Source organism: Falco punctatus (genome assembly GCF_963210335.1).
Source record: "Falco punctatus genome assembly, chromosome: 10".
Lineage (NCBI taxonomy): Eukaryota > Metazoa > Chordata > Aves > Falconiformes > Falconidae > Falco > Falco punctatus.
The window spans coordinates 37,899,972-37,913,025 of record NC_137590.1 but is presented as its reverse complement, the minus strand read 5'-3'; the positions used below and the strand labels follow the sequence as shown (position 1 = coordinate 37,913,025).

Here is a 13,054-nt window from a genome sequence, read left to right as displayed (position 1 = left end):
TTCAGCCTTGAGATGGCAAAATATTGACAAAGAAAAGCTAAAGTGTGAAGAACTTACGTTCAGATTAACTTCTGCTATTCACCTCATTCAGCCAGCTGTCATGGTACTGGGGTACACTGCTGGCAAGAGTTGGAAGTAAGAATTTGATTCATATCAGTTAAATATTTTTTCCCCTTTAGTTCTGGGTAACACTGCTGGTGGACTGCTTTAGGAAAAAATAAACAAGCAAACCACGTGTGAAATGTCATTTCAATGTTAATCTACTTGAATCTTTCAATGCAGAGGGGCTCAGAAGGTTTACGATATACACAGTATTCGGTAATTTTATATGTAAAAACAATCAGAAAGAAGCAAAAAGTTACTTTCAAGCTTAGTCAACACACGGCACATTTCAGCATGACAATCCAAAAAGTTTCACACTGTATTTAGATATATTAGCAATGTTCTTTTAAAAATAGCAAACTGAAGACTATTTTTTCCTGTTTTTTTTTTCTTGCTTTTGTAACAAATGAAGCTACTATACTTATTTACAGTATAAATAAGCTTTTTTGGTGAAGATCATGTCCCGTCACATATATTTAAGACAAGGTGTACCTCCGCTCTTAAATGTCAATGCAAACAAGAGCATAAAAGCAATATTAAAGTAAAATAGTATGTCTTTCTTTCCAGCTAAGACAGCCAGGTTATCATGTGTCTCTTATCAGATCTGAAATATATCTGAATGAAGTCAAAAGTTCTCTTGGTTTTAGCCTTTAGGAATATCATGAACACTTATTCTTCGGCTGCTCTAGAAAGCTGTTTTCCGTACAAGCTCATGACATGATGGACAAATTGATACTGTTCACAAGTCTGGATCATTCCTCCCCTGAAACGGAAAGAAAAAAAGGGGAGGGAAACAGCAGCCTTATTACATGCAAACATATGAGAAATGGCACAGCTAGCATGAAGCTTGTTACACACAAAAGATCCATTCCAAAGCTTCCTGAAATGAGTGAAAAGTGCCCCCCTGATTGCAACCAGCTCTCAGCCTGACCTCAAGCTCCATTTTGAAAGTCTTTGCTAACCAAGGAACAGAAGGTAGGCAGAGCAGGAAAGGGCTTTACCTTCATTTTTCTTGGCAGAGGCCCTCATCCAGTAAGGCACCACCATCATCATTTACCTTCGTGCTACTGGAGCACCTATACATACTCCAAGCACCATTTTAAATGCCATGAAAAGCAACCTGCACCCCAAAGCTCTAGACAAATAGATGGGAGCAGGGGGAACAAAGAGGGAAAGTGGCTCATCTAAGACTTCTCAGCTGAATTGCGGACTATAGAGGGCCAGGCCAGACAACTGATGGAGCGCGCAACTTTCCCATGCTGGAAAAGTGTGCCATTCCACGCTGTGCTTTTGGCAAGTTCACCAGGGAACTAGGGGATGACCAGCAGGATTTTGGAACAGACAATGGAACTTTAACAAAAGACGACTCAGATTTCTAACTGCACTGACCACCATGCACACCTTGACCAGTAACAGACTCCCAGCACAGAAATCTTTTTTGGTTCAGCTTTTATTCCAGCTTTTGCTGTTCTCTTTAAAACTGCAAACCTAAAAGGAAATGCAAGCAGGAGCAGAAACAGTTTGCTTTTTCATGTATTGTTAGCCTGTGTATTTCTGCAAGTAGCATATTCATCAACACGAGTACTACAGTGGGAGACAGAAATGAAAAAAAAAAAAAGAATGATTAAGTTGTCCATTTGAAGCAGATTTTACTGACATTCAAAATTCTGCTAAGAGCGCCTCATCAACAGCGATACAATCTCTTGGTAATCCATTATGAAAATAATTGTATCTGTGGCTCAGACTCCCAGAAGGTGTATGCAGAACTGTGCCAGCACCGGTGCTGGTGCACAGATCCCAGGCACACAGTGCCAAAAGGCGGCTGCAACAAGTGGGGTTGAGGAACATGGGAACCTGCAGGCAGCCAGAGCCAACCACACTGTGTCAGCCTGAGGAAAAGCATACGTGGTGCATTTCCTCAGAAACTTTCACCAGAGGAAACTAATGAAAAGTTGCTTCCTCTGAGCCAAATGGACAGCAGACTGCTAGCACCCTCCTTGGGGACCTCCCTCTTTGATGGGGTCCACCTTAGCAATCGTGGGTCACACAGTAACCACACCAGTAAGAAGTAGATGAGTGGGAAAGACAACCTCCTCCTCCTGCCTCTTGCAGTTACTTTGTTAAGCAGCTGCTTGAAATAACACTTAACAATGAGTAGCAAAGGGCAGGGATCCATGCTACAGCCTCCCATCAATAAGCAAAGGTGGGAAACACGCACTCTGTTTCTAAAGAAACTATCCCTAGCTGAGCATCTCCCCAACTGCTCTACTTAATATAAGCTCACAGCTAATCTGTTTCTGAGTCCTTTTGTGCTGCACACAGCACTGAAATGTATTTATGTCAGTCCACGACACACAGGAAACATTAGTCATATCTGGCAATTACTCCCCATGCAACTCCATTAATGGTGAGGTTGAACCCTGAAGTTGTAGCAACAGAAGCACTAGCGTGGCCATCAAGTTTCAGACCACAGGAGAAATTTAACAAGAATTTATCTGATTCCCTGCTATGTGGTGGCTTCCTCCCCCTCCCACACACATGCACACTGTGACATGTGCTCACTGTCCAGGCTTGGGCACAGAATAGAGAAATTATGTTTTCATCCCTATTTGCCACAGAAACCTTTCAAATCTGAGCTGCATTGTGGGAAAGGACAGCAAATGTCTCTCAGCACTGTGGGAAGGATGCAGGAGCGATCACTTCCCCTCCTTAGTCATAGTCATACTAAGTTATTTTAAGACCAGTTAGTTGTTGGCCACTGCTGCAAAGCCCAGTGCACAGGATTTTTCCAAGGGATATGCGAGGGAATAAAGGGAAAGAAAAATTTCTTCCCTTCATGTCCAGAGTAACCTCAAAGGTGGTTCTCAGGGCTAATGTCAACCCCTCTACTGCTGGGAAGCAGTGAGGTGCATTGTGAGGTGCATTCCTTTACGTCTGCTCTGGCTTGCATCTAACCATCTTTCCCTCAGTCTCTGGTGACTCCTTCCCATCCATCCTATTTTCTCTAGCCAGTAATGACCAGATGAGGAGAAGACAGAGAGGGTCTTCCTTCCTATAGCTGCTTGCACACCATCTCATCCTCTCACGCTGCTTTTGAAGTCACCCAGAGCTTTTGTGGGGGTTTAGTGAAAATGACAGTGGATGGCAGCATGACTTCCAGGAGCCTACAAGCCCCGTTTTTCAGCACGTCAGGAAACCATGCTCTTCTGTAGCAAGGACGGTGATCTGACTGATTTTCCATCCTGAGTATCTTCTCCAATGACATTTAAATGGCTTTTTCCTATGCCACCCCACTCTTAAGAGGTACATGGCTGCTACACAGGTCTCTGCAGCCTTCCTTTTCCTCCATGGCATCCCTAAAGTGATCTCTCTTCTTCAGCCTCTGAAAATGACTGCCAGCTCCCCTCTCCCTGCAAAGCTAGTATTTTTAATTGGCTTTCTGTATCATGCACATTTGTAAGCAGGTGTCTTCAACCTTCATTTATATGATTATTTTCCTATGTAACATTTGTCACAGTGACAAGATATTTCAGATCCAGACAGATATTTCAGAAGGCCACAGATAATCAGCACTCACTATTTCTATTCTGGTTTTCCTTTCCTCAAGAAGCCTTTCCTTGCTTGGCCTGAAATCCATTGAAGTAGCCAAACCTCCAAGCCCCTGCAGGTCCCTATCTATCAGAGCCTCAGCAGGGCAGCAAGCATGTCATTTTCTGCCTCCCACTGAGCATAATTTCTCCTCTGAAATAGAAGTTCAGTGTGGGGCTGAGGTTCTTTTTTTTCCCTCAGAAAAATCTTTGGTATGTTTTTCGTGACATCTCTTCCCCCGACTACATTTATCATCATTACAGAGAGCACTGAGACATGTTTTGATGGCACTTGAAACCAGTGGAAGAGGAAAAATAACATCTCTGGTGCAAAATTCAAGTCTGTTTACCTCATAATCAAACTCAAGGTAGTGTGTTAAGAAATACTTAACTGGAAACTACTGAATTTCTGGAGATTTTCACAGCTCCTTCATACGTCTGCAAACACTCTAGACTGCATACTCTCCCTCTCCCCACAGCATCCCAAGCAGACATGCCCTTCCAACAGTGCTCCCAGCTCCCAGTATACAAGGCTAGACTTCTTCACCTCTCCTGGGAGCCAAGTGCTGATCTGTGACGCTGAGCTTAAATGAGACTTTGCTTCTGTATGAACATGGGGCCAGCTCCTCAGCTGGTGAAAGGTAATTCCTTGCTGCACTGAGCTGTGCAGCTAATGCAGATGTTGGTGCCGGCTGTGAGTCTAGCTCAGTTCTAGAGCTGTTCATTAGGCTTACTGCTCATAAAATAGGCAGATGATAAGTCAGAACTGCTTAGAACATGACAACTTCCCTCAAGGAACATTCTCTCTTGGCCTCCGTTTGCCTTTGTTCTTTCCCTTTTCCCATTCGTTTCTCCTTAAAATAATGGGGAAGATTACCATTTTTCATTTTTCTGGAAAGGAAACAGGCTTTCTTACCTGTCTAACCGTAACTGGCAGGCAGTTCTCAATATGTCAACTATGCCCTCGCTCTTCAGCTGTTTACAGCAGACACTAGTTGCAATAAAGCAGCCAGTCCTCCCGATGCCTGCACTAAGGGAGGGAAAAGCAGAGAGAGGCAGTAGAGATGTCAGAATGGCTTTGGAACCTTCTTGTTAAAACAAGCACCATCAAATCCACAATCAAACTCCATTATCCCTTTCCTCCCTCCAACCTTTGCCATGTGGGTGCTTGTGAATATAAAGTCGTAACTAGGAAAAGATACTAACTTCAATGGGAAAACACAATTAAGCGAAAGCCACTCACAGCAAACGAGTGAATATCTCACATACAGTGCTAAAAATGGACTATTAGGTACCATTTGACCCAATATGTCCTTGAAGCTGTCATTTAACCTTTGAAAATAAGCAGTTAAACAGTATTTCTTACTTAGACTTGGTTTGAGCAACACTTGCTTTCAGAGTCTGAATCTCAACGGTTTCTTTGAAAGCCATTTTCATTCATAGGTACAGTAAAAAAACCTAAACCTTTCTTATTATTAGAACTAAAATATCAGAGCTTAAATAATTAGAGCTAGCAGCAGTATGGTAAGTGCAATGCCATTTGCTGATCAGATTGACAATCTAGTAATTCTCTGAATTAGTGTGAGATAAAACAAATTCACTATTAAAGCAATTTCTTTGTCTTTCCTGAACATCTTTATCTGATTCAGTCCTTGCTTAATGACCAGAATTGATATTTTTTTTTCAAGGGCACACTGCTACCGAAGCTGTGAATTCTTCTTATCACCTAATAAAAAACTAGCAGCAAAAGCTAAAAGCCCTTCTTATGCGTTAAATAATTAAGTGAGTATACTCAGGAATAATTACTTGACACAACTGCAAGAAATCCTGCTTCCATTTAAATTGTGCTCAAGCTGTAATACAAAAACACTGGCAACAAATGTACAAGCAACAATGGAGTTTGCAGTCAGGTGCTGCTTGAAAGTCTTAATACTGCTTCTCTGACTGTATAAACAGGTTTTTTTATTCTGAGTTTATGCTTGCTGGGGAAACAGGTACACTGGAATCGTTTTAACTTCTATTACTGATCAATAAAAACAATTTAGGGGAAGTTTGGAGGATGGTCTTACTCACTTAAGAACTTATTTCAGTCTTCACATAATTGTGATGGCAGTACCCACCCAACTTGAAATTTTTGTCCCTGAAGCTCTGTACCACATGTCCTGACTTCTCTTTTCTTTACTGTATCTAGTTTGTTCATCACGGCTTCAAATATTTCAGGGTTTCAGATGACTCGGCTGCATATGAATGTACATCAGTGATTTAAAAAAAAAAAAAAAAAAAAAGAAAAAAAGGGCCTTCATCATCCAATTGATGCCATAACCAAACCAAACAGGCCACAGTACACAGCTCTTGTATACTGTTTCCTATCCACAGACCTCAGCATGTTTTGCAAAGGGAGGGAACACCACCCATTTTCAGAAGATGCATTACTTTACATCAATGAAGGCCAAACTCACAGTGATTAAGCTCTGCTGAGGATCTCCCAAAGTGTCAAAGGAGCTACAGTACTCAATGTAACACAGGCCTTGGCTAACGGCTTGCTGCATAAAGCACTCTCAAATAGAAGCAATGTATTAAATTCCTTCTTCAGACAAAGTGACTGCAACGGAGGATAATCTGGAAGGGCTCTGGTCTAGCAGTTACCACATAAAATACTTCATAATCCTATCACCATGTCTCTTAGTAGTTATTTCAAATTAAAATGCCCCATTTCCCCCCAAATTATTACTGGGTCATGGGACTGACACCATACAAGAGGAATGAAACACGTATGCAAAGCAAGAGTGACACGGTGACCAGAATCTTTACCTGCAGCAAATACCATAATACTTCAAGAAGCTCTTAAGAGAGTCACAGATTTCCAAGGGCAAAGGGGACCTTCTTACAAACCATTTCTTACTTTTGTCTTAACTCTCCCCAATCTGTCAAAATCTGTTTTAAAACACAGGCAGAAAAACTGGACATGTGGCATCATATGAACGTTTTACTAGTGATTACTCCGTATTAGCTTATAGGTGGATCTTTGATGACACTGGGCTACCAACCATTCACGCCAAGACATTCCCACTGTATGATAACAGCCTGTTTAGCATGGCTTTTGGATAGCACCCATCTGCCATTTCCTAGAAGATGTTGTGCAAAAATAAGTAAAATTCCTTACGAAAATCCCAAAGGTCAATTTGGCAAAACATATTTTATTGAAATTATGGAAGATTACCCTGACAAGGTTACTGCATCACTTACAAGGCTTTCTACTATTTACCTGGAATAAGTGTTTCGAGAACTGACTTGTAGTTTTCAAGTAATCACATTTAACCTTTCTAAACACTGGCAAAACAGGACTTGCTTTTAGACCTCTGGAATTTCTCAAATTTTTGAAGAACTAGAATTCAGCTATAGTAAATTTTAATGGATTAGAGGCTGTGGTCCAATTTTTTTGAACACTCTTGGGTGGAAATTATCCAGTATAGCTGATTTAAAAATGCTTAGTTGTTGCTTAACATGCTCCCTAGTTATCAGTGCAAAAGAACGTACTCAGTCATATCTACAAGTGATAAGTACATCATCCTACTTCTTTCTGAAGACAGAAGTATCTATCGTCACCTTTTTTTTTTTTGCTCTGTGATTCATAATTATAATTTTCTCATCACAATTCAAACCACTGTGAAGATTTTGCTTCTTCCAGATAAGAAGTTTTCACCTTTGCCAGGGACTTTTCATAGATACTTCAGTTTTACCATCATTTGCATACATTTCTTGACAATTACTTGCTGCAATCAGTTTTGCCACCTGTTTTATTTGTTTTGTGTTACACTTAAATTATTGCCTTTAGCCTAATAAGGATTTAAAAAAAAAAAAAAAATCAAAGAAATCTACAAAACAGGGGGGTTTGAGGCTTAAAGTTGGATGTTCTCATTTTTGTGCTTACATGTGTCTTCCTATTCAGTTTCACTCACAGTACATTAACCTTTGGTAACCTGGCCCTTTTATGATCATTAAAAGCATATTCTAATAGTAAGGCAAGTGAAATGAGACTGTTCTTACAAGTAACTGAGCCACCACCAGCTTCTGTGTTCAGCTCAGTCTGTATCTGAATGCAATGCCTGGTAATAAAAAATTATTGTCACTAAATTTTAGAAGTTCTAAGCATATTTCACAGAAGCAGTTGGACAAGACCTCCCACGTCTGACTGATGGGCAGTACGACTGTATCTGCCCTATGCCACTGTATGTGAAGAAGCCCTCAGAAGCCAGATCTTATTTACCTGCAGTGAACAATCACTGGGGCATTCTTCTCTTCTGCGCTCTGCATGGCTTCTTCCACCTCCAGAACTAGCTGCAACAGAGGGGGAGCTTGATCTGGTGTCTTCTGGTCTGGCCAAGACGTGTACCAGTAATGTTTCAGGTTTCTAACTTCTTCTCCCTTCTGCAATCCAGTTAAGACAAACACAAAATTTTAAAAGAACTTCCGGTTCTAAATTGATACTAAAACCTGGTCTTCCCTTTGTGAATGAGATGAGTAAATCAATGCTAAATGGAACAGGAGATCCAAACGGCAAGCTACACAACACACAAATCTGGATTTCAAATATCATGTCTGCACTTCAGTAAACTGCCTTTGGAACAAAAAAAAAAACCTCCTCCCCCTTCCCCCACCCCTCAAAGTATTCTGCTCTTTTAGTGCCAAGAGCTGTGTGCAAAACACTCCAGGCAGTCTGTTCCCTCTTGACAGATTCATTCAGCAAACCCAGAGCTGTGCTTGTGACATAATTGCTTTCATAATGTATCTGACAGACAAGAGAGCCAGGAGCCGTATGTCTGTCTCCGATAGCTAGCTACCTAGATGAGGGAGAGAGATGACAGCTTATTTTTCTGTCTCTTCTGACAGACAGACTCATGTAAGTTTCCTGTCAATTCGACTCTTCTCTTAAACAAGGTGAGAAATTCAGAGAGAGGAAGGTGGGAATTCTATCCAGCTGCAGTCCCGGGCTTTTTGAGAGACAAACTCCAAATCTCTGTCTCAGCATGGCTACGATATAGCAAATGTGCTGTTACTTTTCTCAGTGCCAAGTAGCACTGTGTGCTTCCAATTTTGTGTGTTCAAAGTGACATCCTTCTGCATGATTTCTAAAGGTGCCAAACAGGAACATGAAGCTCAGGGAACTGGCCTTACCCTTTCAGCCACTACATAAGCGAGCTGGCTAAGCAAATGTCTTCAAAAGGTCCGGGAACAGAAGTGTTAGCTTCCACAATCTTCCCTTAAACACATAGCTGGCTGAGTTTAGGAGTGGAGGAAAAATCAGAACAAATTTGTCTCCTTCTAAAGAACCAGGCACAAAAATCTAGAAATAGTTTATTTTATCTGTATTCCCAAATCCCTCTAACTGTCAGTCGCTGGATGTTACAAGTGCTCTGTATTTGTGCCACTTTCCATCCCTCTTTTTGGTTGACAAAGCTTTTGCATAGTTTCACAGTGAAATAGACTGGGGAAGCGATCTAGTTAAATCTTTTTTCTTTCTCATGCTGGACTAATTTTCAGATGGATCAATCCGTTTCCCCCTTTGGCTTCCGCAGTCACATAAATGCTTGTGTGGGCACACGGGAGATGGCACAAACGCAGGAACAAGAGACCTGCACAAAAAGAGGCTGGCACAAAGGGAGGCTGGGCTTCACTGAGTTGCTTGTAAGTTCCAGCTAATACTGGGTTTAAAGTGCTCACTGAAGCACAGCCATAGGAACATTAAGGGTACATCTGGCTCAGTTTAGGGAAAGAGAGTCTTACTATCATAACACAGAGCCTGGCTTCAGACCATTTACTCACCCTAGTGAGCAGATATTCTGGTTAAGAGAGCATAACCAGTTGTCATGAGTTTGAGCTTGCTACAGTAAATCAAATCAACACTGCTCTGAAACATGAACATACACAGTTACACAGTTTCTGAATGTGTGACTATTTGTGAGCCACAGAAGTTATGAGCGCTGGATTCTTAAGTGGGTTGTGAAAAATTGTAATGAAAACATTGTAAATAATACTGAGAGAAAAGTATAATTTATCTAAGAAAAACATGAATCAATAAAGTCACTCATTTGATTGAAACAGAAAAAAGCCAAAGTTCTAATGATGAACTCTGGATGTCTTTAGTTTTGTCTATGCTTCATAGAGTTTCACGCTTCAGCATAGAGAACCCTGACTCCTGTGGTTCTATACACTTCTGCTTTGACTTCAACAAAATATTCTCTATTGGTGCTTCCTTGAGACTGAGAAGATTTAGGAACACCTAGGAGGAAGCAAGATTTGATGGCTTGAAGTTTACCAACATACACACTGTAGTTGAAGCTGAGATCATAGATCAGTGGCTGGACACCAGCAAGTTCCTTTGAGAAAGGAAAACAAGCCTTGCCCTATTGCCTCAGCATTTTCTAAATTCCTAAAACTTCCCAAATCCTGTCCCTATTCTGAAAGAAGTATGACAGTCCACCCTGTAACACATGCATTGCTGGTGGTGGCATCACATGTTTCTGACCACTCCTGTTTAAGGGAAAACTGGTCACTTCATGGCTTCTCTAGTTTTTACTACCAAGTCAATTTAGCATATGTATGGTCCAGAGCTGCTACTCCACTACTGCTGTTAAATGATAGATGTACACCTTTAGGCAAAGGTAACTTAACAAATGGAATCTTTATTTCTGGCTCTAGAACTCAGCAGTTCACCTCCTAACATTTGGGACTGGGAGGAAAGAGAAACTGCCCCACTAGTACTGAAAACAAAACCATTGTTTAACTGGAAAAACAAACTGGGATGAGCTGCAAGTCTACAACATACTTGTAAATATTCTTTACTTCCCACTTGTCAGGGAGTGTGATTTTCTCCTTGCCACCTTTGCCAAAACCACGAGTGACAGACTTTCCACACTCTCAATCCAGACATGGGATTTTATATGCTGGCTTTCTGCCTGTTAGCATATGGCTGAAAAAAATTAAAACTGCTTGGATAAAAGGAGAGTTTTTTTCAGCTTGTAAAGAAATTGTGATGGTATACTGAGGTCAGGGTAGATCTGGTAGATGAAAGATGTATGGAGCCTATGTAAGTAAGACTGTTATTAAAACATGTAGCGTGAGATACTAGAACGCAGCAATGAAAGCAGTTGTAAACTCTAGTACTGTAGACTATTAAACCTGTGTTTAAGCTCTCTAGCCAGAATTTGATAGAATTGTCACTGGTATGTAAAACTACATACACAGTTAGCTGGAAACATGCTAATGGAGAATGCTGTGGTGGAAGTGTTTGTAAAGGCTGTCAACAGTTTTAATGTCTTGGAATGGAATGGTCCCTTAAAGTATCTCGAAGTCAAGTTGGCCAAATGGCTCAAAGAATAAATTAGCACAGTACCTACTAAAAGGGTTTCAGAAAAGGTGAACAGAAGTGGTGCTACCACACCACTGACCAAATGCCAAGCAGACCAGTAGTCCCACTGCTGAGAGAAACTGAAAACAGGTAAGCAAAATTAAAATGCCTTTTGCTCCGTTCTCAACTCCCTTACTTCTTACTAGTTGCACAAGTCATCTTAGGTATAAACAGCGGGTGGGCATCCAGCAGTCTGGCAGCATCCTAATAATGATCGTAAGAAGAGAAGAAGCACAATCTAAATATTTCCTAGGTCTCTCCCCATCCTAAAGAATCTGTAAGACACCATGCGGGTACAAGTTCCGCTTGTAATCAAGTAACCCTTTGCCTAAGCCCATGGCCCAAAGTGCTGTCTGTAGTATGACTTGTGAGGACTGGTAAGCAGCTACCCATGAGCTAACGTGTCACTCTAAATGACCAGTGAACACAGAGGACACAGGCACAGAATGAGTCACTGGTTTCTTCCACTGAGCAAACCCCATACTACTGCAATGGGCCCTGTAGCTTTCAGATTGTACATACGCAGTCTAAATCTCTGACTGCTTATTTTACTGTAGGTCTTTGTATGTCGGTGGACTGGGCAAAGCTATAATGACTTCAGTAATGAAAAGTGGTATTTGTACAGCAGTATACTGTGCAGAAGACTTCTACACAACTCTCCACTAACATCTCCATTAAAGGTTTAGACAGCTAAACCACTGTCAGTATGTTGGAATGATTTACCTTTAGGGTGATGAGCCTTAAACGGTAATCGTCTGCTTGTATGACTCTGTTAACTGTGATTTCTATTCCTTCGTAGGTGACCTGTTCCTCTGGCCAATATTCTGTGCATTTCTGTGTGCAATACAAAATAAATCTAGTTAAGCAGGTATCAAGGGAGGTTCATTTTTACTCCTGAAATTGGATCTAGCACATGCACAGATGAATGTGAATAAACTTCGTTTCTATAATAAGTACAAGTTTTCACTTTCTAAACAGGGACCACATTTCAGGTGATTTCTGCTGCGTTCGTAACAGCCTGATTGCATGATTAAAAATGCACAAATCAAGGAATGACTAACCACTGCTTTTAAATACAGACACCCTTATTTATCTTTATGCAACTGATGTGCATTCTGAAGGTTCATTAGAAAGGCCAGTAGCAATGTGCTTGTGTTTTGAGGTTAATCGTTTTCTTAAGGTAATAATTGTTAGTATAATACGCATTAGTTACCAATATTTCTGTGGTATGTATACACTGGCATGGAAACACAAAATAGGTCTTTCCTATTTTTTATAAAGGGTCAATGCTCTCTGAATATAAGACAATCACTTGCATAGGTTTTTTTGTACAAAAGAACATGACTGGGAATTAGATTATGTACCAAAATCTACTTCAAATGGACACTGAGAAACTTTCAAAGCTAAGGAACTGAAAGGAAGCAACTGCTGTGACAGCTATTACACCGCTACATTTGATTTTGCCAAAAAAGTCAGAGATGCAGCCAGCACAACTTGGCAATTAGAAAAGCAGAAACCATAATCCATTTCCAAATCCACACTGTGGTATTGACACGCTAGAGATGAATAGGTGAGAATTTGTAAGCACTCCTATCCTGGAAGGACGACTGAAAATGATTGTGGTTGGTTGTATGTGGTTTCTCTTTAAACAGATCAATATGGAAAGGAAGAGACAGGGACTTCAACATGCTGCATGAACTAGTTCATGGACAAGGAATGACATGAACAAGGCAGGGACTGAGAAAAAGGGTCCCTTGTGATAACAGAAGCAGCAATCTTGTTATCACAGAGGAATAAGAATCTGCTATCAGACAAATCCAGTTAAAGATTATGCTTGTAAGCTTCCTCTTTTATATGGCTGTACACAACAATGAAGGAAGTGAGTTAAATCATTTTGCTCTTCCCCACCAAAAATAACTCTATTTCAGGAGAAAGACTAACAACAGAGAAGTATCCT

The 13,054-nt window shown here is 40.8% G+C and overlaps 1 protein-coding gene across 18 annotated transcripts in view; it reads right to left on the bottom strand.

The window, feature by feature from the left end:
- Positions 1 to 247: 247 nt before the first annotated feature.
- Positions 248 to 13,054, bottom strand: part of PTPN5 (protein tyrosine phosphatase non-receptor type 5) — a gene marked incomplete at its 5' end in the record, with an annotated part of 113,507 nt that continues 100,700 nt past the window's right edge. For 17 of the 18 annotated variants that reach the window (XM_080405795.1, XM_080405785.1, XM_080405788.1 and 14 more), the window contains 4 exons: positions 248 to 865; positions 4,606 to 4,719; positions 7,957 to 8,117; positions 11,821 to 11,931. In XM_080405795.1, coding sequence (XP_080261921.1) covers positions 772 to 865; positions 4,606 to 4,719; positions 7,957 to 8,117; positions 11,821 to 11,931 — 480 coding nt within the window. In that variant the 3' untranslated portion in view covers positions 248 to 771. The remainder of the gene's footprint in view (positions 866 to 4,605; positions 4,720 to 7,956; positions 8,118 to 11,820; positions 11,932 to 13,054) is intronic. The other variant, XM_080405791.1, reaches the window with a different exon arrangement.